We start from the raw sequence: 22,405 nt of genomic DNA on the forward strand, positions 1-22,405 counted from the left end.
CCGCATCATGGCTTTCAAATTGCCGGCGTCTATCGCGGTCGCGATAGCCCTGGGAACGGGACTCGTGTCTGGTGGATCTCTAAAAGACATTGAACATGTCGTCATCTTCATGCAGGAGAATCGCTCGTGGGACACGGCACGTTTTGCCTGCACTATGAAACATTGACATCGTGCTCACCAAATCGCAGTATTTCGGCACTATGCCTGGAGTCCGGGGATTCAATGATCCCAATGTCCAGGTCAACCCAGACGGAAACTCGGTCTGGAATCAGTAAGTGCCGCCTCTAAGGGAGAAGTTAGTTCTAACATTCCTGGTCAGATTAGTCGAGCCGGCCCAATCAAACAAGACCAAGACCTTGCTACCCTGGTATCTTGGATATCAAGGCGGCGACTGGAATGATGCAATTCAGTGCATGTCTGCGGGTAGCAACAGCTACGAGGAGAACCAGCAATCTCTCAACTATGGGTTGAACAATCACTGGGTGACAAACAACACACCCTGGAGCTGGGGGTATTTGAAGCGGCAAGATATTCCAGTTCAATTTGCTATTGCTGAAGGTTGGACATCGGGAGATATGTATCAGGTGCGTGGCAAGACTCGTTTTCAGAAATTGGTGACTAATTTACAAGCAGGAAAGCCAAATCACTGCCACAAATCCTAATCGGGTTACTTTGGTCAGCGGCTCCATCAACGTTCCTGGTAGTCCCCAGAGCAAGGACCAGGGAGGTGTTTATATTGACAATAATGAGGTACCAGGTATGTATCGTCGGCTCTCTCTTCTGTTAATATTTTTGATCTAACCAAATTATAGGCTGTGATGACAACGGTATCAACTGCTACCCACTCAAGTGGAAGACAGTCTATGACTTTTATGAAGAGGCGGGAGTCTCTTGGCAACTCTACCAAGACACAAACAACTTTGACGACAACCCTCTGGCTTGGTTCGACCAATTTCAAACTGCCCCGCAAAACAGTTCTCTGGCTAAAAAGGGTATGTCGTTCGTGGGCCTTGATTCCTTCTACCAAGCTGCCGCCAACGGCACATTACCCGAGGTTAGTTTCATTGTCGGGCCGGCGGAGCTGTCAGAGCACCCGCCGTACATGCCAAAGGACGGAGGCTGGCTTCAGAAGAAGGTCGTCGATGCCGTCACCAGTAGCCCGAAGTACAACTCGACCCTTCTGATGATCAGCTATGATGAGACTGGTGGCTTTGGCGACCATGTCACCCCCTTCCATTCTCCTAAGGATACCCCGGGAGAATGGATGCAGGACCCCTTGGGTATGTTCACGGATATCTTCACAGGACCTGGTTTCCGGGTACCATTCTATATGATCTCCCCCTGGACTCGCGGAAACCGTGTGTTCACCGAGCGGGCAGATCACAACTCCCAGATTCTCTTCGTTGAGGAATGGTTGACTGCACGGGGATACGAAAATATCACAACCGATCAGATGGTTGAATGGAGACGCAAGCACATGTCTAATCTAGTCAACGCGCTTGATTTGCACAATCCAGACTACTCTCTCCCCAGTCTCCCTGATGCCGGGACCGTGGATACCAACGCCAAGGGCGAGTATACCGGTACATCTAACTGCCAGGCACGTTACAAGCAGACACGTCCGGATGTTCCCTATGGAGAACAGAGCAACGCAACGGATGTCAATACCCTGTGGTTTGAAGAAGGTTTCAAAGAGGTGGTTGGCTACCTCACCGAGGGCCGATACCTAACCTTTGAGAAGAATGGAGCAGCCCTCACGAATCCGGCCAGAGGCAACAGCCTTGTGTCCAGCCCTGCAAGCCCTCAGCACAACAATAAAGCGCAGCGTTGGGTGATCCACTACAACAATGACGAGGAAAGCCAGACATTTACCGTCTCCAGCGCACTGGATGGTCGATGGGTCGGCCCCGATGGTGTTCTGCTTCCCAAAAGCCACAGCGCAAAGGCAGCCCAAGTGCATTTCACCTTCCTAGGTGGTGGCCTTGGCTATACCATGCAGTTTGTGGAGAAGGGGCAATACATCGATATTGACAAGCACGGACACTTGGATACTGAAACCCGCAAGACTAGACCTGCTAGTGGCTACCAGGTCTTCAGCGTCTCTTTCCGTAATTAGATGATTGTGATGTGATGACGATACGGAATCTTGCATGTGCATCCCGAGCTGGGAACGAAATTATTTATAGTATCTTCTCATCAGGCAAAAGCCTGAAACCCAACTAAATATACATATTTTCCAATAATCTCCTGTCCACACCGCCTCTCCAATCAAGTTCTAAACCGAGCCGAAGTATTCCATAATCTATGCAGAGATAACCGTGAAAGGCCCAGCAGCGTTGAACAAGGTAGGCATCTGTATAAAATCAATTAGCCCCTGGAGATAAACCAAAAAAAAAAGCAAAAAAAGAAAGAAAACATACCTGCGGCGCAGTCGGAAGCGAAGTCCCAATTCTCAAGTACCAAAGCGAGGCATCCTCGACGGCGGGCAAGTTCTTGGGAATAGTAACATCCACAACACCGGCAGTCTCATTAATACCGCTCGCGATCCGGATAGACTGGTTGAAGGAGATGGTGTCGAGGTGGCGCACGGGGTTATTGTACAGCCAGACGTTGTAGGCGTCGCCGGGGTACTGAGTCAACGGGTCCGGGCAGCGGCCGGTGGGCTTGCGGTTGAAGCGGACGCGCACGGTTTGGCCGGCGGTGACGGTTGAGTTGTCGGGGATGCCTTGGTAGACGTTTACGCAGGCGTAGTCGCGTTTACCCCAGGCTATTGTTGAGGAATTGTTAGTTTAAACGTTGAGTATAGAGTCGGAATTGGGATTGGAGGTGCATACGCTGGTCCTTGGTGAACAAGGCGGTGCTGGTTCCCGCCAGGGCAGCGATGATTGCGGCAGTGAACTTCATCTTGGGATTTGAGTTGGTGGTTTGGTGATTGATGGTAGAAGAGAGAGAATTGTATGGAAATATATTCAAGGTGAGTCCTGAGAATCGGCACTTATATAGGAAATAAATATTTTGCCTGCAATATCGTGCCACCGACGACATAATACCTGCTAATTATGGATTCGGGTTCGGAAAGCCCTGTCTGCGAGGTCTGAGTGATCATGTTTCACTCAGTCTCTCCACATCGACTCGAATTAGAATCCCGACTGCTTGGCGTGAGGAGTGATCGGCGTAGCCGATCTCCGTCCGGGGAGGAGAGTCGCAAAAGTCTCGTATATGGTACCGAGTATAGTGGCGTGCAGTTCTGTGTTGAGCCTCTTTCATGAATATACTAGGATGTTGGTTTATTTGCCTAAGGGATGTTCGTTCTCTGCAATTGTCCCTTGCTTTGTGGTCACGAGACAACCAACATCTGTCTACAGATTTTCAGAATACATTAACTACTAGTTATTGAGTGTTTAATCCACACCGTCTATACGGAGTAGCTCTTTAGATGTCTCAGGGAAAAAAGCCCCTATAATGACGATGCGGATAATAGTCGCCTAACAGCCTTGACTATTGGTTTGCCTTTTCAGCCCAACGGGTCTGTTTCTCCGCTTGAATGACATCTGACATCTGGGCAGTAGCCCTTGGCTGCAGTAAATGTCTCAGAAGATGCCCAGCTGTCGCTCTTCATAAGAATTATGGATATTGCCAAAGAGCGCGTTCTGCTAAATATGAGGTAGTTAACGGACTATCGCTCTTACTGCCTGCCGCTTGCTCCTAGGAATACGACTTCAGCTCTAGCGGTAGACATCCACAAAAATATTCTAGACCCATCGATCATGCCTACTGGATGATCTAGCAGCCCATAATAAAATTTGCAACCCCTCATTTGCCTACCATATTCTAACTAGCAATCAGAAAATACCTCATTCTAGCTAAAGTCTGATAGGACTTCCTAGGAGTTCTCAGACATTTCGTGCCACCACAATGTGATTGGTGAGATGATATAGATCCTAGGAGCTTAAGTGCTGGTACCCACTCGCAAGAGCTATGAGTGCTAACGTTGAGAGTCAAGGTATGTAAAAAAACAAAGAGGGAACCCGGTTAGTGGTTCTAGGATGCAGTTGATAGGATTGTCGAAAAATCCCAGGCCACAGAGGCCAAAGATAAGACCAGCGAAGATCTCAAGATAGGATCGTGTTAGTGATCCCAGCCAGCAGGCGTTGCTTGCCTGATCCGGACTTGATGATGATGCTATTCCCAGATGACCTAGGAGCAGCGAGATCGATGAAAATTGATGGAAATTGATGGAGAAACCACAGTAATGATGAAACTGTGGGTGGTGGCGATGATGGATGATCTTGAAGATGCAGATCCAAAGAGAAGAAGAAAAGGTGCAGAGTGGAAGCAAACTCCGCGGGTTAGCTATTATTAGGAAATAGCAAACAACCACAAAATCGTCTGATTATGGTTTACCCCCCAGGGTGGTATCGCCTGGCAGAAAAATCTCTGCGGCACCTTGACAGATCGTCGAGAAGTGATCTGAAACTATTCGCACATCCCAAAGGGGAAATTCTCGAGACTTGGCGAGAAGCGAATTTTCCGAGGATATTGATAGATCGTGAGATCAGACCAATAACGAACTCCCCGGGCTCATAACCTATTAAGATCTACGAGTTAGTAGATGAAGCTACAATGTGTGTTGTATGAAGAAGTGATGGAGGAAAGGGAGAGAACTAGTCTACCCCATGGAAGCATGTGGAAGCATGTGACAATGTGCCGCGTGAGAGAGTTCAACAGGCACGCGACACTGGGCCCGGATCGGATGAGGTTCCATGGCTCTTACAATAAGGATTGCTAGAAAAGGCATAGTAGTTTTGATTACTATGGTTCGTCCTACCCTGTCCTACCTCTATCAAGTCCCAGGTCTGAATTTCTTCTTTCCTTTCTTTCCTTTTCACAAACATCTCTGCCTTTAACTTACTCTCACTCATCTTTCACCTTTACTCATTTCTCAATTCTCTAGTTATTTACCTCTCTATTATCTCAAGTTTGAGCCAATCTGAGGCAAGGGGACTTCTTACTTTTTTTCACTTTATACTCAAATCGATTTCTACACATCCTCTATTCGGCACTCGGTTAAGTCACTTGACTATGGAATCTTCTCAGTCTAACCCTCCTACCTCGCCCGACTCTGCAACTTCACCCGGATCCCCAAAAGCTCCATCGAAAATTCCAAGAAGGATCAGCTCCAAAAGGATTGCTCTTCCCGATTTAAAATCTGCACTGGAAAGGGCGGTTAAGGCCAGAGGGAAAACATACTCCCAAATTACGGCCTTCGTTTGTTATTGGGACGACGACAACACTTGTGCTCAAGAAGATGGAGAAACCTTTTCCCATATGATGGCTGATCTTTTCGGAGTTACCAGCCAAACATTTGTCATAAACCACGAAGATCCCGTTCCAGGCTGGGATTTAGGAGATCGCCTGTATCAAGAAGTTGTGTCCAAACACCGCATTTGCAAACCAACGCTCTTCATTTTTTTTTACGCTGGCCACGGTACGATCAATCAACTTAACGAACTTTCTTTTACCGCGACCAAGAAGGAACAATTTGTTCCATGGCGCACCATCGATCGTGAATTGAGTTACCACACTTATCCTATGGATACCTTCTGCATCCTAGATTGTTGTTATTCCGGTACTGCTATTGCGAGTAACCCGATGACAACCCATGTCTTAGCTGCTTGTGGCTCTTCGGCATTTGCGAGATCCCGTGTAAATGGAATATCCTTTACACAGCGAGTTGCGTGGACCATGCGAAAACTTTCTCACTCTGGCAAGATATCTATCTCGACAGATGAAATTTTTGATACGGTACAGAATGAAACTCCTCGTGGCTGCTACATGCCAAGATTTTCGAGTCATAATGGGGTGAATCCCATTGTCTTACCTTTCCACGTCACGTCTACTTCAACTCCTCCTTCTCCAGGAAGTTCGTCTTCTGGTCATACCTCAAGTTCGAACCTAGGCCCTGCATTACATTCCCGCCCACTATCACAATTTCCCTCCGGCCGCGAAACTCACGTCCTTGTTCTACTCGTTCTCGAAGGAAACCCGAAGCTGGTTGTCCAAGACTTTGAAAAAGTTGTTGAAAACCTGCCGGCCAAGTTCAAAGTGAAAATCACAGATGCCTATGAAACCAATGCATCTGCGGGAGTCTTTGTGCGCATGACTTGGGAGGCATATGCACGATTCTCGTCAAGCGTAGAACTAGACGCACTACTTCCTGTGATCGGACCATCACTGATTCGCACACATGAGCTCCGCGAGATTTCGGTCCGAGCTGGCCGAGAAAACATTCCATTCAGAGATCGGCCCCAGGACAAGGCATAAACTCCCAATGATTTCCCTTTTTTTTCCTTTCCATGTTTGTACTTTTAATTTTTTAATTCCTAGCGCCGAATTGAAGCCGCTTATTCTCAAACTATAAGACACAACGATCATCAAGGCAGTGTTTTGCCTCTTTATAAAAAGTAGATTGGCCGGGAGTTCCAGAGTTACCTAGGTACCCCACACTTTCTTATCAAGTCTGCCCCGAGATAGGATTGGGACTAGGGATTAGTAAGCTTTTTTCAAGCCTGAGCGCTCACTGAGCAATATGTTTTTACATTACTAGTTAAGCATATCCTAAGTGCTCACAGTGATCACCCGTGCTGTGAAGTACTCGGTGAGTAGGAGCCCTCATAAAAGCGGCGGCACCCCTATCGGGAAATTCGCGACCGTGGCCTAAAATCCGGTACAGGACATATGTATTGCATATGAGGCTTCATAAATTTACAAGTCTGCATTCTGACCAATATAGAACGCTGTTCTATTGGATTCTATGTTGCTAATTTCACCCGCATCCTCATTCCATCCACTGGCTTGGAGGTGATCTCCAGTGTCTGAACTTGTTAGTAACGCATATCACTTCTCAAGGCCTAGACCTGCAGGTCCGCTGAGTACTTACATTATACAGCTCGGACTCGACTTCGTATTGTCCGTTTTCTTTTTCAATTGGCGCACCTGACTCATCCCTCTTGGTGGACCCAAGTCCTACTTTCTCCCAATTATATCGCCGTGCGGCACATGCGAGAATCACAAGTGCTTCGATGTTCGCCAGCTCTTGTCCAATACAGTTGCGGGGACCACGCTCAAAAGGCCGCCAAGCACTGGCCGGTATAGAGCCTGTTTCCAACCAGCGTTGGGGAATAAACTCATCGCTTTTGTCACCGTACACGGCATGATCACGCTGTATAAGCTTCTGGCAGTTGTATAGCATCAACCCATCCAGACACTTATCTTCACCATTCGGTAATCGAACGCTCAATCCAGTGTTTGGGGTGGAAAATCGCGCTGTCGCAGCTGGTGGATACAGACGAAGAATTTCCTTGATAACGGCAGAGGTGTAGGTCATTCTTTGGAGAGCATTCTCTCCGTGTTCTAGGATTTGATTTCGAACGTAAGTCGGGTGCGAATCAGAACCGAATATCTCGTCCAGTTCTACACAAACACGGCGCGAGGCATGCGGGGTTCGAGCTAGCTCGTAGAATGTCCATTGTAATAAGATGCTTGTTGTATCATGGCCGGCAAATAGAAAAGTCTTGAGTTGATCGCAAGTCCGGTCTAACACTTCGGGCGTTAACTCGTGCGTTTCGACTAGACTGAGAGCAAGGACACTGCGAGACGGATTTTGTGAAGTTGACTGCCCCTCAAACTTTTCTTTGATACGCTCTTTGATCTGCACACCAAGTTGGCGAGAAAGCAACTTCCTCTGGAGAGGGAGTAATAATTTCCATCCGCTGTGGCCGGAACGATAGGTTGAGCCTAGTTTGCGGAAGAGTCGAACGATTGCACTTTGGTTCTCTTCTCCGAGTTGAGCGTCCAGATCAATATCCATGGTGACGGCGCCGATAATGTCAAATGTCAAATTCGTACATAGTTCATCCAGTAAGAACTCCTCGTCAGTGGTCGCATAATGATCGAGCTTCGTCAAAAAAAGCTGTGTCTTGTCCAGAATACATGGCAGCAGAGTAACGAGGTGCTTATGGGCAAATCCCGGGTTGAACTGTTTGCGAAGGCTTTTCCACTCTTCGTTCTGACTCCAATTAGTATAGTCTAGATGTACCTCGACCTTCAACCTACTTCTGCAAGAACAATCGACAGTGGGCCCATCATGTCACTATACCAGCGAGATGTGTGTGACTTTGGCGGACTGTATGGAAACAGCTTGGAGCTTTTCGATATTTGCTCTGCAACATCATGATCGCAGATCACGCAAATGGGATGGCTCACTGGTCGCAAATCGACAACAAATAGCGCCGGCTTGCCGAGAGAATCATACATAGCTTTGAGAGTTTCGTCTATCAATTACAGTCAGTTTTATGTTCCTTTCCTAAATGGGTTTTAACCGACCGATGTGGATGTTTGGTCGATTTGTCTTCATGAGTTTGTCGAGCGTGGACAAATGCCCCCATAGTAGCGATGGCGGAAGCTGGGGCAACCAGGCATATTGTTCCGTTCGGTAATATGTAATTTTTCTCCAGAGATAGAAAAGAAGAAGTGGAAGGATCGTAGCGACTAAAGTCCAGGCCATTGTTGACATGACCGAATAATCGTGATGGAAGCCCGGGCAAGATCCACTCGCTTGCATTATTATTGTGCTAAATATGCACTTGGATGACAAAGATTATGAAGACTAACTCAACTTACTACAAGAGTAGTCAACCTTTGTCCTTGACGATAAAGGATTTATCTGCTTCCAGATGATATCACAGATGTTATATATTTTCCCCTATGTTATGGTATCATTGAAGATGAAAAACAGTGTAAGCCCCACGGACGACTTGTATAAGCAGGCACATGTGCGAAGCACTCATAGATTCATTCCCTTAGTTCCTATTTGCTCGCGATACAATCAATTACTATACCCTTGCACATGCACAGGACAAAGTAAGGGGCATTTTAGGCATCTATCCTGCCGTATTAGGATTAGTATTGTTGAGGGCAGAACAGATATAAGAAGATGCTTTTGCGACATGTAGTTGTTGAGACCGTTTTTGCCTCAGGTTGATTTTGCTGAGCGAAGCTCAGCAAACTATTAGGACCTACACTTTACCTTGTTTGATCTTCCTTCTTCTCTCTTATACTCAGCAAGCACACAATACAACCCACCTAGGCATGGTTTCATTTCCCATCAATGATTCTCATTTATCTAACTCGAGTTCTCATTTCCATCTTTAGATTTCTACATTCGAACACATCGAAAATACATCATCCCTCGGTGCAAACACCAAAGCCTGGAGCATGGCGACCATAGGCAGCCTTTCCGACATACGAAATGAGATCTTGGGGAATGACACTGCGAAACGAATCGTGTTCAAAGTGAGAACTAAGCATCTGGATTCTCAAGACTATCGCGCCTCAGCCAACGGAGTTATCAGCGCGGTTTTTCCTGGCTGGGAAGATGACCCGCGGGTTCTGCCTGTCGCTGTTGATGTATGGCATAGCCGCACCTACATTGTCGTCGACATTAACCATCTTGACTACGACTTCAACACGGCCCACAAAATCAAAAAGGTCTTCCCAGTCTACATACTCCGTCATGGGAAAAAGCGTGGTTGGATTCTTATCAGATGGCCTCGAGAGGATGAGCCCCTTGGTGACAAAGTCATGTATCGGTACAACGTCCATGGTTGGGATGCCGAAACGCCTCTCCTAGAAGACCACCACTCAATTATCATGCATGCCAATCCCCGCAACCTTGATGAGCAACCGTTATAAATGATGTGAAGGGCTACCGAGCTCTCTGAGTTCACATGCTCACTGCTCTACTGAATTTCTTGGAGGCCAAATCTTGGAGAAGGATGACGAGTTCTGTTTCGTCTGAGAACTCCCGCTGGAAATACCTTGAAGATAATGGGAGTCAATATCTATTTCTTTCCATATCATTGTTGTCTTAATATACCAAATTATGTAGTGTAATGAGAGAATCCCAACATCATGTAGCTACCCGGTTTCGATTCCCTGAAAGCGGGATATATAACATCAACTCAGACTAGGGCCATAGTACGGATCCTTCAGTGGAGGTCGTCTCCAACGCTTCTATATCAGCGATGATGATACTGCCGTTTGGGGACTAGTGTAACAGAGCCATATATAACAAGGGATGGGCTTGCAACCTGCATTCATCATTCACCCACAGCCTTTTATCCATCTCGAGTTTTCTACCAAAGATTTCTATTTTGAACACATCCAAATACCCTCGGTGCAAACACCAAATCCGTGGCCATATGGTGTTCATAGCCAGCATTTCCGATATACGGAAAGAGATCTTCGAAAATGACATTACAAGACGAATTGTGATCAGATTGAGGACCCAAAATCTGGATTCTGAAGATTATCGCGTCTCAGCTTAGGGATTTGTCAGCGATCCTGCACTGCCCTGTTTATTACTCTCGCAAACCTTGTCTCGGACAGCGCTTTATCAAGCCCATCACGGGATATCCATTTTCGTTTGCGATTTGGTGAGATTGCTCCCAGAATCGGCCGCAAACTAAGGATTTCAGCCATTTCGAAGTCAAAAAAGACTTTCTGGATTGTAGAACTAATTCCGCGGCATTGGGTCCTTATGGACAACAAAAAGGCGGTATATCTGTGAGAGCGACTCTTTCATCTTGGCTATTAAGGAGTCTTACCTCATTTCCTTGAGTGCCAGATCGAGAGGCTGCCCACCCGGACTCAACAGTATCATATGCTTGATATACGATACCAGCGGTCGACGATTTGCACCTGAGATGTTGTGCAGTAGTGACAGTGCGGAGGCTGGTGAAGCGATGCACGCACGACTGGTGCACCATGCGGCGGATGAGAGTTGATGAAGTGAGGAAGTTGAGGACGGAGGAGTATTGATGAAAGAAGGAAAGGCAGAAGGGATGAAAGAGGAGTAACAAATAGGGAGGGGTTAAATTGCCTAGAATCGATCGGATCGAATCATGTTAGACCATGTGTCTGGAGGGGAAAAGGGCCAGAGGATTGTGGACAAACCTGGGCGAGAGTCGACGTTCGTGTCCCTCCAATCGTGCCTTCCGTATCCTGTGGTTTGTCCATTATGAAGTTGGTATTTGGGCTAGCCTGTCGAGCTTTGAGTCGTGTTGGATATGGTGTCGTGAAGATATTCAGATCGTTGACCTTAGAAGTCAACCTCCGAGCAGCGCTGATGTAAGGATAATGTTGACGTCGACAGATACATGTAGTTAGGTAACTAAACTACTGCAGAATGCTGCAAGAGGATGTCACTTATCTGATAACGTATTCTTCGTAATTTGCCCAATATTGACTCAACTCGCAGAAGAAAGAACAGATACTCTTTGAGAATCTCTCTGGTCTCTGTACTGAACTTACTGAGCCGGAGTTCTATCCAAGCCACCCGCTTAGAAAGGAAAAATGCCAGTATTAAGTATCAAAGATAATCCAACTAACCAATTCGATCAATTTGTCTCATTATTGCTATACAGGAAGTACAGCTACGATAAGAGACAGTCTCTGAAGGTAAGAATCCAGGAATAGCCCTAGGTTATAGAAAGCTTATCGGAAAAAAAGAAAAGAAAAACAAAGTCCAAGACGGGTCTTAACCACGACCGTAAGGCTATGTTACCCAGTGATGGTAGCCCCTGATCTACGTAAAAGCAAATGGGGAATGATCTTATTCCCTAAAATGTACATTGGTAAGGTGTAGCCTGTAGGGAATGCCCGCCCCACACCTACTCTAGTTGAAGACCGGTCAGGACTCAGACCATGTTCTTTTACTATTATACGATAGCCAAGCATTTGGCCAGATGAAGATAGTTTGTTTAATTTCCTGCAAGGTGTCATTGTAGCTCACTTATCTGATACGAGGGTCTGTCACTATTCTGTAGTGTTCCGAGAACACCCTGGTGTATAGACACAAAAGCCTGACGATGACCCCACGGCAGCAGTTCTTAATGATTGCAGCACGGTTAAAACTTTTCATTTCCTCTCACCAATCATCCGCTCGAGTCTTGCAGCAAGCGACGCTCATATTCCAAGCGTATTTTGCGGGCCGACTTGATCGTGTGGCACTCCCGCAGACACAGATAGAGGTCCAGAAGGTCGACGGCAGAGGACGACTTTGAATAAGGATGGCTTTGTAAGGTGTTCCCTGATTAGGAAAATGATCCGCGGATTCTGTTTCTTGCTATTGACGTATGGGATAAACGTGTCTTCATTGTCATCGACATCAATCATTGCTGTTTCCAACCGGTTCCCTTCAGTCCGGATATCCCGAGACAGATGGAAACAGGTTGTCTGCCTGATTATCCAGGCACCAAACAGTCACCTGAGCGATAAGCATCCAGTTTTTTTCGCCGCTTTTTTTTTATGTTGTACATATTCCCCCACCATCAGGGATTAGACACGGCATTTTCTTTCGTTCTGGTCTCCGTTGACGCTGTACTTTTTAACATTGAATTCCCCAGGTTTCGTCACTTTGGATCTGTGGTAGCATTCCAGGGACCGCATCCGATTGACTTGACGTCTCCGTTCGCTTGTCCACCCGTGGTTTTAAGGGGTCCAATTAATTTCCCCCACCTCTCCCCTGAACCATTTCGACTGGACACTTGTCGGCTAGAATCCGATTTCGCAACTGGTCGCGTGCGCCAAAGATAAGCCATTGAGCCTCCGTGTCTTGGCTTACACGTGCACATACCATTCTCAACTCACAGGTAGGGCTCCCGTCCCCTTTCTCGCACGTTCCGTGTGCGACTCTCGTGTAGATAAGGAATCCCACCGTATCGCTCTGTGTTCTTTCAAGTACACCTTGCCCCCTTTTTTGTAATTCGACTCGACTCTCGCTCCAGCAGCACTCGAACCATTGGCCTTCTTTAATCCTAACCATACTAATTCCCAACAGATTCATCTACGGCTCGGATATCAGTTTGACCAAGGCTTGCACGCAAGTGGAACCGTTGTCGGCTCCCCGCCAGACAGAATTGCCCCAAAGCCCATTACGCAACTATTCACCATGCCTTCTCTGGATGATCTTTCGACTCTCATACTTCGCGAGGACCAAGAACACCCCAGATCCGAGGAAGATTCCCAGGGTCTATTCCAGCAAGTACACGAATGGCTGCACCATGAGAAAGCCAGACGACAGAATCGTAAAGCACGCAAAGCCGAAGCAACCTCCCATGCGACAAACGAGAACGAGTCAACCGAAGAGAACGCCGTTTTAGAAAGACCTAGCTCGAACACCTCGAACACCTCGAACACCTCGGAGAACACCTTTTCCCTGGATAAACTGGAAAGAATCCTCCTCCAATATGCGACTGCCCGACCTAGAAGTGCACTGGGCTCCCACAGACAACCTGTCAAACGGCAGTCTCGGCATCGTCTTAGAGGCCTGAGAAGAGGCTCGGCCTCCGAGTCTGAACTCACAGATGCTGACGGGGCCCCGCCAAGCGTGGAAGCTTCCCTGGATAATACAAAGACGCTTGCGTACACCGGTGGCACTGCAGTAGAAGAGAACACCGACTCCAGCGCGAGTGTGAAACAAGGAAAGGATGCCGAGGCTTGGGTGGTTTTCAAGTCCGAGATCGTACGTCTTGTACACACTCTGCAGCTGAAGGGCTGGCGCAGGGTTCCCGCGGATTTGGCGTCAGAGATTGAAGTGGTCAGGCTCAGCGGTGCCCTCACGAACGCCGTGTATGTAGTTGCGCCGCCCAAGAATCTGCCTCCTTCAAAGACCGATAGCAACAGTCTGGTTTCAAGGAAGCGCCCACCGTAAGCAACGAATTCCCCCCCTCGCTTGGAGACACATCTAATTGGATTACAGGAAGCTTCTCTTGCGTATCTACGGTCCTCAAGTCGATCATCTAATCGACCGAGAGAATGAGCTGCAAATTCTTCGTCGTCTCGGAAAGAAGAATATTGGCCCACGCATTCTCGGAACCTTCACTAATGGCCGGTTCGAAGAGTACTTTGAGGCTCGCCCACTCACTCCCAAGGAGCTGCGGATGCCCGAAACGGCAAGGCAGGTTGCCAAGCGGATGAGAGAATTGCATGATGGCGTTGAACTTCTTGAAGAAGAACGCGAAGGCGGACCTATGATCTTCAAGAACTGGGATAAATGGGTGGACCGTTGCGAGCAAGTGATGAACTGGCTGGATAAAGAAATCGAATCCCCTCAAAACGAGGCCAAAGCTGCATCGGAACCATGGCGTCGCCGCGGCTATGTCTGCGGCGTAACGTGGGACGTGTTCCGCAGAGCCGTGGATAACTACCGACTTTGGCTGGTTAACAGCTCTGGTGGAATGGCCGAGATCAAGCGACAGCTAGTGTTTGCGCATAATGATGTAAGTTCATCTCTTCCAAGTGCACCTTCCTGGGAATTTTACTGACTTGTTTAGACTCAATATGGCAATCTACTTCGCATGGAGCCGGCCACAGAGTCACCGCTGCTTTTGCCTGCAAATGAACATAAACAGCTGATCGTCATCGACTTTGAGTACTCTTCGGCCAATACACCTGGACTCGAGTTCGCCAACCACTTTGTAAGTCTAACCCAACTACTAATCCAAATGGATGCTAACCACAACAGACCGAGTGGTGTTACAATTACCACGACGAAGAGCGCTCATGGGCTTGCAACAACCGCAACTACCCAACGTCAGAGGAGCAGTACCATTTCGTGTCGACCTACCTCACCCACCGACCTTCCAGTTCCGGCGCACTTATTTCACCTCTATCCTCGCCGACCATTCGCGCTCGCCCTCCTGTTGCGCTCGCACCGTTGGACTTGGACGAGGGTTCGGACAGACCCAGCTCTCGGCTTTCCCAAAATGAGCAGTCGAAAGAGGCTGAACTCGACGCCGAGGTACGATTCCTCATGAAGCAGACCCGAATGTGGCGGGCGATGAACTCCGCGCAGTGGGTAGCTTGGGGTATCGTCCAGGCCAAGGTGCCTGGCATGGAAGAAGGTATTGCCGAGATGCTTGCTGCTCGCAACGGGCCAAGCGACGGCAATGACGATGACACTAAGACGCCACCTGCGGTCGATATCGAAGAAGAAGATGACGGAGACTTTGACTACCTGGCTTACGCACAGGACCGAGTCATGTTCTTCTGGGGTGATCTGCTGTCACTAAATCTGATCAAACCAGAGGAACTGCCCGCGCCTCTACTGGAGCACATAAAGTCGCGGCTTGTCACATACTAGGAGGAGAATATACGATAATCTTGACGGAGACTTGTTCATATTATGAATTACAGAGTGGACGCCAGTACATAGCACTGCGTCTATCGGTGACTTATCACACCTACATGTATCTACTACACAATAGCGTTGGGGTTTCAACATCATCATCGAATACCATATCTTGTCTTATATCATTTCCAATCATCTCCAGGGTATCTGAAATGCCATTGTAGATAAGCAGCCAACATCCAACCCTACCTCCGCATCTCAAGCTTCTTCCGCGTCTCCTTCTTCGCACCCTCAACCCACTCCCCATAAGCCTTCCCCTCCGGATCCTTCTCCTTAACCCCGACAACCCCCTTCAAAACCTCCCCAATAAACCCAACAAAATTACACCGTCTGAGCGTATTCTCCCACTGCCATGCCGCCCTCTTCCTCTCCTCCCTCTCCAGCGTCTCCACATCCCCAATGTCCCTCGCCCTCCCACGCGGATCCCGCACAACAGCCATAAGATTAAAATGTGTTTCGTCAGGCGGGTAGCGCGCAATCCGCCTCTGCAGAACCTCAATAACCCTCTCGGGAAACTCAGCCGCGCCGCACGGACCATGGCTAATAGGATGCGGCTGCAGCCCATCCAACTCATACAACGTCCCATTAACCGGTGTATACGCAATGAAGTGATAAACGTCCGCACCCTTCTCGTCGTCCTGCGGACGCGCCGTCTCGTCGGCGAACGGGCTCGCGCGCGCAAAGCTATTGTGCGCGCTGCGGATGGCTTCCGAGTTTGACAGCGCCTCGCCGCGCAGCTCGGGCGGGAACCCCGTTGTGAAGTCTTTGAAGGAGCGCAGCTCGTTGCCGAGCTCGATTGCTGGCTGTGGCGATGCTGGGTCGTCGTGGTTGAGGATTACGGAGAGGATCGCTTGCGTGCCGCAGGCGTTTTGGATCGTCTGCGCCGCGAAGAAGAGCTTGTCTGTTGCGGCAGGGTCGTAGGTTCCGTCTAGGGGGGCTTCGGCGCGTGCGCCGGCGGCTTCACGCGTCCATTTGAAGAGGAAGATTACGCCGTAGACTGTGCTGTTTGGGGTTAGCTTTGTGGACTGGTTTTGGTTGTGGAGTATTTTATTGAAATTGCGGGGCTTGGGAGGTTTGGGAGGTTTGTGTTGCTTACCCTAGTGCCCGTATCGTGTCTGCGTCTAGAGATATGAGCTCTTCGAATTGCGTGTCTTTTACTCCAAGTGTTTCGATCAGAGAGGTGAAGAGACCCTAGCTTGGGTTACTATGCTGCTTTGGATGGATCGTGGGGTTGATGGTACCTCGTCTGACTCGATGGTGCTCCAGCCACCTACATCAGCCATTTTGACTGTCTGTGATGGATGCTAAGGATGATTGAATGGAAGATGTTGTGTTGTCGATATGAGCGCTTGAAGTTGCTTTCTTCCCTAAATGGGAATGCGGTTATGTCATTGTCACGTGAAGACTGATTGTGATAGCTCGAAGTCACGTGCGTCTCCACCATATCACAACGATATCCACAGACACGTTATTTTACAGATCGAGAGGGCCATATGGCAGTGATAATTGACTTTTATTTCTGTGCCTTCAAGGGAGATCTACTCACAAACAAACGGGGCCTACTGCCGGAGTGTGCCAGCACTGCGGAATTCGAGAATGATGATTTCGGCGTGGAAATGCTACGGAGAGAACTTGACCTAAAGCAAAATCACATAGTGCTTGGTCAAATGGTGAATGGGTAGTCACTCTATTGACGAAACCGTAGACACCGAGAAGCAATAGGATGATTGAGCCATGAAAATCCCCCATGTCCCTGCATTCTGTTCCCCTAGCCGCGTTGGATCGCGGAGAAAAGCTCCCTCATGTTTGCAAGCATCCCTAGGATGTCGTCGAATTGCTTTCCACGCTGTTCGGGAGCTGTCGTTGGGGTCAGCGCCCGAGCTGGGACGATCAGCTCGGTATAGTTGTCTGCGCAATGAAAGAATGGTTAGAGAAGTTAGCGTCCATCTCAGAATTGAGAGGCCTGCTATTACAGCATGAGACTGAAATGGACTATGACGCTTTTGATCTTTCTCTCAAGATCTAGAGAGTGAGTTTGAAGATAGCGCTATCAAGAGAATGATAAAGGTGATCATCTATCATTCGGGAGTCCTCGATGACAGGGCACAAGCTGATTCTAGCAAGGCTCATTCTTGACTATCCCCAGGGCGGCTTCTACCAAGTATAGGCTTCCTGTCACCAAGATCTGTCCTCCTATACCAATCATCTTGGCATGATCAATGCCATTTCTGACATTATGTGCCATATAAATGGTCTTTGTAGGCCAATGCTCCCTCCAGAACTGGGCATATTCTTCCGGCCATCCACTCGGAGTGGCAAAATGATCGTCATATTCAATCTTTTCGACGAATATAACATGCTGAATTTGCATTTGTAGAGAGTTCCCTAACGTTTTTAGTATATCTTTCCAGTCACGCGTTCGCTTCGGCGAAAAATGAGCAAAGATAAGAACTCGGACAGAGCTGCTAGTCCAGGCCATTGTTAGATTACTCACTGGTAATTCCAAAGGGAACTTACCTCGTACTGGCCACCCGGTTATACCATTTTGCGACTACTGCCATACTTGTCTCGTTGTGTGCTCCGTCTAAATACCACGTGCAGCCACTGTAATCGATAATGTCGAAGCGTCCTGGCCAGCGGCACTTCTCAATACCAGCTAGGACATCCTGTCCATCGAGCGAGTGATCACATAGGTAGAGAAACCTATGAGCAATTTGTATAGCCAGCGCGCAGTTTTCTAGCTGTTCAAGTGGCAGGTCTTCAATGTGAACGTCTTTAACGAATTCAAGCAACGTCCCCTTAACATCTCTGATGAATTGGAGTGATGAGCCCATTTCTAAAGCCCGGCGCTCAATCTCGCTTTCTACCTCTTGATCCTGCGAAACTGAGAGTGAAAGAACCCCCTTTTTAAAGATTCCACTTTTATGCCATGCAATATGCTTCAAGGTCCTTCCTAGGTTTTCAACGTGGTCCATGCCAATCTTCGTTATGGCAGTGATGGCAGGACGATCAACGAAATTTGTTGCGTCGAACTGACCACCATGGTGGGTCTCGCAGATAACAACGTCGACGCCTTCTTCAATGAACGTGTGGAACGCCAAGATGGCCAACATCTGGAGAAACCCAGGGGTCTTGGTATCGGTTGGCAACGCGTCAGAGTTGAGAGACAGGCCCCTGTATACTTCAAAGAAACGCCTGGCGAAGAGATCCACTGGTAATGGATTCGAATCAATTCGGATTCTATTCCGAGGCCACAGACTAGGCGATGTGTACAGACCGATCTTCCGCGTAAGTCCATTTCTTTTCGCATGCTCACGCAAGAAGCAGTCCACATAGGCGCATGTGCTACCTTTGCCTTTTGTGCCGGCGACATGAATGACATTCAAGCGATTAATATTTTCGGACTAGTATCCGTTAGTGAATTCCAAGTGACGAAAATATCGCACATACATCATGCCCAAGGGTTAGTAGCCAGTCTCTCATACCAAGGAGAGGTTCTGACCCTTTCAAGGTAGAAGCATTGACACTTGGCGACGACGATAGCGTCGCCGACGAATCGGGGAATGGCCGCCGGCACTGTTGAAGCAATCCGATTGCTTTCTAGGCTCGTTAGAACTGGTATCACCCACGATAAATAAGCCTACTTGGTATGCCATGTTTGACGTGGGTCTGCCTTTGTTCTGTTGAGATGTGACCCTTGCAGTCCTCGGGATTTGCTGAGACAGCTAAAGTGGTTCCTAAGGCAACAACTGGAGCTGGATAATTTCATAAGCGGAGGTCCTGGCATTAGGTATGTGATTATGGCAGTAGTCAACTATATACGGAGTAACTAGTTAACTACTTGGTGTTTAAACACCCAATGGTCGAGTGTTGGTTGCGGAATGAGATCACATGACCTAGAATTGTCGAGAAATTGGCAGGAACGGATGATCCTTTATCCGTAGGCATGGCTGCCCAACGCGAAACCCTATAACAGACATGAAAACTCTCATAACGGCTGTCAACTCTATTACCTTTCCGACCTGAGATGATCTTCTCGGACCTCTGGGGTCTTGATTGATTTTGTAGTACGTATTACCATCGTGATACCGTTGTCAACAAGCGGCCCTTCCTCAAACATATACACAAGTATATACACGAGTTGATGGGAGACAATGCGTTGATAGGGGTAGGGAGTAAACAGTACCCAGGTTTCTATTAGGCAGGCCGGGAAACAAAGTGTGTCCGCTTAAAATGTAGGCTGTAGACTGTGTTGGGATTCTACCGTGTCCGCCACGAATTCAATAGTGTATGTGGTGAGCCGTGTGGCCTGTCAGATCTTTGGATCACCAGATGGAGATTTAGCCTCCGGAATCTAGACTCTGGATACATCGCCCAAAGTCTGTATCAAAATCCCGCTTTGACCGCCATAAAAAAGCAAATCCATCTGGCCGGCCTCACGCAGATAACAACAACCACGCAGCGGCAAGCCCTGAGTCTGGAGAACCATAGCTAATTACGATAGCTGCGGTAACATGCAGGACATTAGTACAATCCAGGGATATTGATCGTGCGTACTAATAGCAGCCTCTTTGCCGCGGACATTCCATTACCGTGTTGTGCTGCGTCTGCGAATTCTACAAAATCCAGAGTTACCTATCGCCATCAACAAGGCAGTTCACATTGGGTTCAGATTCCATGAGCTTTCTCGTCAAATTCTTTGAGTGTCTCCTTCTTACCAAGTCTATATTCTCGACCTGCTATCGCAATACCTCCATCGAGTCTTTCTTGGGGAGTGAGAACGTCACACCGGGGCAGGAGATAGCCGCGGAGGTAGACACTTTCGAACGATCCACATACCCTCGATCACTGGCATACAATACACCTTCGACCATTAAGATTCAACCCGTTCTAAGTGGCCGGTCTTATCCTTCACCTCGGAGTTCTACAGCTTGATATCTTCTCCTGAAGGAACCGCCAGCGAATATAACTGGACATCATGGCTTCCCTTTCTTTACAAGGGTATGTTTCCACCCTTGGTCACGATTCACTGTCAATGCTTATAGCTAAGTGGGCAGATTGATGGATACTACCAACGCAGACACAAGACCTACGAATCCGCCCCGTATCATAATCCTAATGGAGTACAGAGGGATGTTAGAGTGTTACCCCGTGGCTCAAACTTTCCTACTTTTTTATGCTAAGATGGATGATGGAACTTGCAAGACTGTGCGTATTGGACTATGTCGGATATTGGAAGGAGACAGATCGTCGTGCTTGCTGGACCGAAATATAAGCCGCCAAGCGAAACACATATTGCCGTCTGAGGAGTGGAGTTTCTTGGAAGATCGATGTACGAGGAAGCGACAGCGGCTGTAAGCTGGTCATCCGAAGAATATAATACCCAAGAGATTTGAGTTTTCGTAAAGAAATCGAAGACAAGCTTAAATAAACTATCAACTTGAGATGGTAGAAGGTGGGTGACGTCGATTTCAGCGTCTACAAAAAGGCGCGATTTGCTCATACGTTTCATCGATGGCATTGGACCCTCATAATTCGGGTTCGTTGTGATATATGCTTACCTACTCCGAAGAGATGACTAGAACTGGGTGTCGGTCGCCATTTTAGAGGAACAGAATCATAACAGTACAGATGACCCTATCATGCTGCCGAGCCTCCATCTTCAAGCTTAACCACGGCAACGTCCGTGTGTGTGAGTTCCATGATTGGTTTGTCAATTACCCTGCCAGGCAGGGAACCTGTGAGCAGTAACAGTCATAAATTTGGAGCCCAAAGCATTTTGAACAAGGACACCTGAGGATAAACGCATTAACTCTGCTTTGAGATTTATACCAGAGCTTAAAGGGAAGAGCAAAGAGCATCACAATTTCATTAAGTAATGTTGAATGACCTGCTAATGTTTGTCCTGTTTGATAGGCTTCATTCAACTAAATCACACTCTCCTCTCTTACTTCTCACAGCACCATCACTTGGCTGGTCACAGCAATACCTCTCTGCTATGATCCACGGCCACACCGGCACTACACTGTTTGACTAGTGCTACCGCGACTGCCTTTAAAATCAATCTCAGCTATGCCACTGCTACATTCTAGATTCCTAGTCATATTGAGCAACGACAGTACCGTCTCTTGAATCATCCCCAGCCTCTTCACTGCTTCATACCCTCCCACGCTATATCAACCACACTCTCGCCACACTACTACCAGCTCTTCTGCCGCACTCGATCAACTACATTATCGCCAGGATGGGCCGGAGTACCCGAGGGTGCGGAGAGTGCGGAGGGTGCCGCCAGCAAAAATATCATTGCCCTAGAGATTGTGGCTAAAGAGCTCTTCTTCCAGCTCAAAGCCTCAGTGAGGATGTTCGTGGGCAACCGAATCGACCGACATGCGCTCGAGAAAACAACCGACAAACTAGAGGACAAGAGCAAACAAGACAAGAGCGTCCGGATTTCAGAAATGAGCTTGGAGGACGTGGAACAGTGCCTAGGCATGATATGGAGATGAAGGACGTGCAGTCGCTAGAGTCTAGAGGTGGCTCAGGTGACGCAGATCAGACGCCGAAGAAAAGAATCGAAATAATGAAGCAAATATGCTCTATCTACGTCAACCCTCGTCTCGAGCTAGGAGCGACAAATACACCCGGGAATCAAGTGAAAAAGAAATGAAGTGAGAGTGAGAGCGAAATGAGAGTGGACTCTTTTTTGGGTCGATTTTATGTTGTTATTTTTTTCTCACTCTCTCTTTTTTCTTGTGAGTCCAGAGAAAGATTGCCTCAAAAAATGGTTGGGGTTCACATTGGCCAGTCAACTCAATCTCTACCTCGAGTGGCCCAGAAAATTTTCTCAAGAGAGGGAAATATGGCGCTAGTCCTACGGTTGAAGGGAACGGTATAACCCTACCATTCATTCTACGACATCTTACTAGACACACTAGGACAAGGCGGAGCGGATTTCGTGTTGACATCCCAGATGCTATTGCATGATTTGGCGGAACGTGTCTGGATTACACTTGATAAGGCCAAGAAGGTCAAGGTCCCGAAGGAAAATGCCCATCAACGTTAAAAAAATGGGCGTCTGTGCCAACGATGGCATATTGTCTATGAAATTGTGGTGCTTTTCTCTGTCGGTCACATGGAATGGGATAAGGAGCA

General features: G+C 48.0%; 8 protein-coding genes across 8 annotated transcripts; 4 read left to right on the forward strand and 4 right to left on the reverse strand.

Annotated features, from left to right (window-relative positions):
- Positions 1–7: 7 nt before the first annotated feature.
- LCP9604111_3997 (nonhemolytic phospholipases C family protein) lies at positions 8–2,116 on the forward strand (the record flags this gene model as incomplete). Its single annotated transcript, XM_039071646.1, has 5 exons — positions 8–136; positions 189–271; positions 320–584; positions 634–757; positions 813–2,116. The coding sequence occupies 5 exons, from the start codon at positions 8–10 to the stop codon at positions 2,114–2,116; spliced, it is 1,905 nt and encodes a 634-aa protein (XP_038930081.1).
- Positions 2,117–2,302: 186 nt separating this feature from the next.
- LCP9604111_3998 (uncharacterized protein) lies at positions 2,303–2,904 on the reverse strand (the record flags this gene model as incomplete). Its single annotated transcript, XM_039071647.1, has 3 exons — positions 2,303–2,353; positions 2,421–2,767; positions 2,835–2,904. 3 exons carry the CDS (start codon positions 2,902–2,904, stop codon positions 2,303–2,305), a joined length of 468 nt encoding a protein of 155 aa, XP_038930082.1.
- A 2,178-nt stretch (positions 2,905–5,082) lies between these two features.
- Positions 5,083–6,324, forward strand: LCP9604111_3999 (uncharacterized protein; the record flags this gene model as incomplete). The annotated part of the gene is made up of 1 exon (XM_039071648.1): positions 5,083–6,324. The coding sequence occupies one exon, from the start codon at positions 5,083–5,085 to the stop codon at positions 6,322–6,324; it is 1,242 nt and encodes a 413-aa protein (XP_038930083.1).
- Positions 6,325–6,812: 488 nt separating this feature from the next.
- LCP9604111_4000 (cytochrome P450) lies at positions 6,813–8,416 on the reverse strand (the record flags this gene model as incomplete). Its single annotated transcript, XM_039071652.1, has 4 exons — positions 6,813–6,875; positions 6,941–8,068; positions 8,116–8,333; positions 8,386–8,416. 4 exons carry the CDS (start codon positions 8,414–8,416, stop codon positions 6,813–6,815), a joined length of 1,440 nt encoding a protein of 479 aa, XP_038930084.1.
- Positions 8,417–13,012: 4,596 nt separating this feature from the next.
- Positions 13,013–15,205, forward strand: LCP9604111_4001 (uncharacterized protein; the record flags this gene model as incomplete). The annotated part of the gene is made up of 4 exons (XM_039071653.1): positions 13,013–13,770; positions 13,823–14,342; positions 14,397–14,540; positions 14,588–15,205. The coding sequence occupies 4 exons, from the start codon at positions 13,013–13,015 to the stop codon at positions 15,203–15,205; spliced, it is 2,040 nt and encodes a 679-aa protein (XP_038930085.1).
- A 233-nt stretch (positions 15,206–15,438) lies between these two features.
- On the reverse strand, positions 15,439–16,536 carry LCP9604111_4002 (putative 26S proteasome-associated ubiquitin C-terminal hydrolase; the record flags this gene model as incomplete). Its single annotated transcript, XM_039071654.1, has 3 exons — positions 15,439–16,255; positions 16,350–16,444; positions 16,495–16,536. The coding sequence occupies 3 exons, from the start codon at positions 16,534–16,536 to the stop codon at positions 15,439–15,441; spliced, it is 954 nt and encodes a 317-aa protein (XP_038930086.1).
- Positions 16,537–17,369: 833 nt separating this feature from the next.
- Positions 17,370–18,909, reverse strand: LCP9604111_4003 (bifunctional folylpolyglutamate synthase/dihydrofolate synthase; the record flags this gene model as incomplete). Its single annotated transcript, XM_039071655.1, has 4 exons — positions 17,370–17,715; positions 17,771–18,657; positions 18,704–18,853; positions 18,898–18,909. The coding sequence occupies 4 exons, from the start codon at positions 18,907–18,909 to the stop codon at positions 17,370–17,372; spliced, it is 1,395 nt and encodes a 464-aa protein (XP_038930087.1).
- A 1,322-nt stretch (positions 18,910–20,231) lies between these two features.
- LCP9604111_4004 (uncharacterized protein) lies at positions 20,232–21,759 on the forward strand (the record flags this gene model as incomplete). The annotated part of the gene is made up of 3 exons (XM_039071656.1): positions 20,232–20,254; positions 20,311–20,388; positions 21,354–21,759. 3 exons carry the CDS (start codon positions 20,232–20,234, stop codon positions 21,757–21,759), a joined length of 507 nt encoding a protein of 168 aa, XP_038930088.1.
- Positions 21,760–22,405: the final 646 nt, after the last annotated feature.

The sequence above is a fragment of the Penicillium roqueforti genome (assembly GCF_015533775.1).
Source record: "Penicillium roqueforti strain LCP96 04111 chromosome Unknown scaffold_07, whole genome shotgun sequence".
NCBI lineage: Eukaryota > Fungi > Ascomycota > Eurotiomycetes > Eurotiales > Aspergillaceae > Penicillium > Penicillium roqueforti.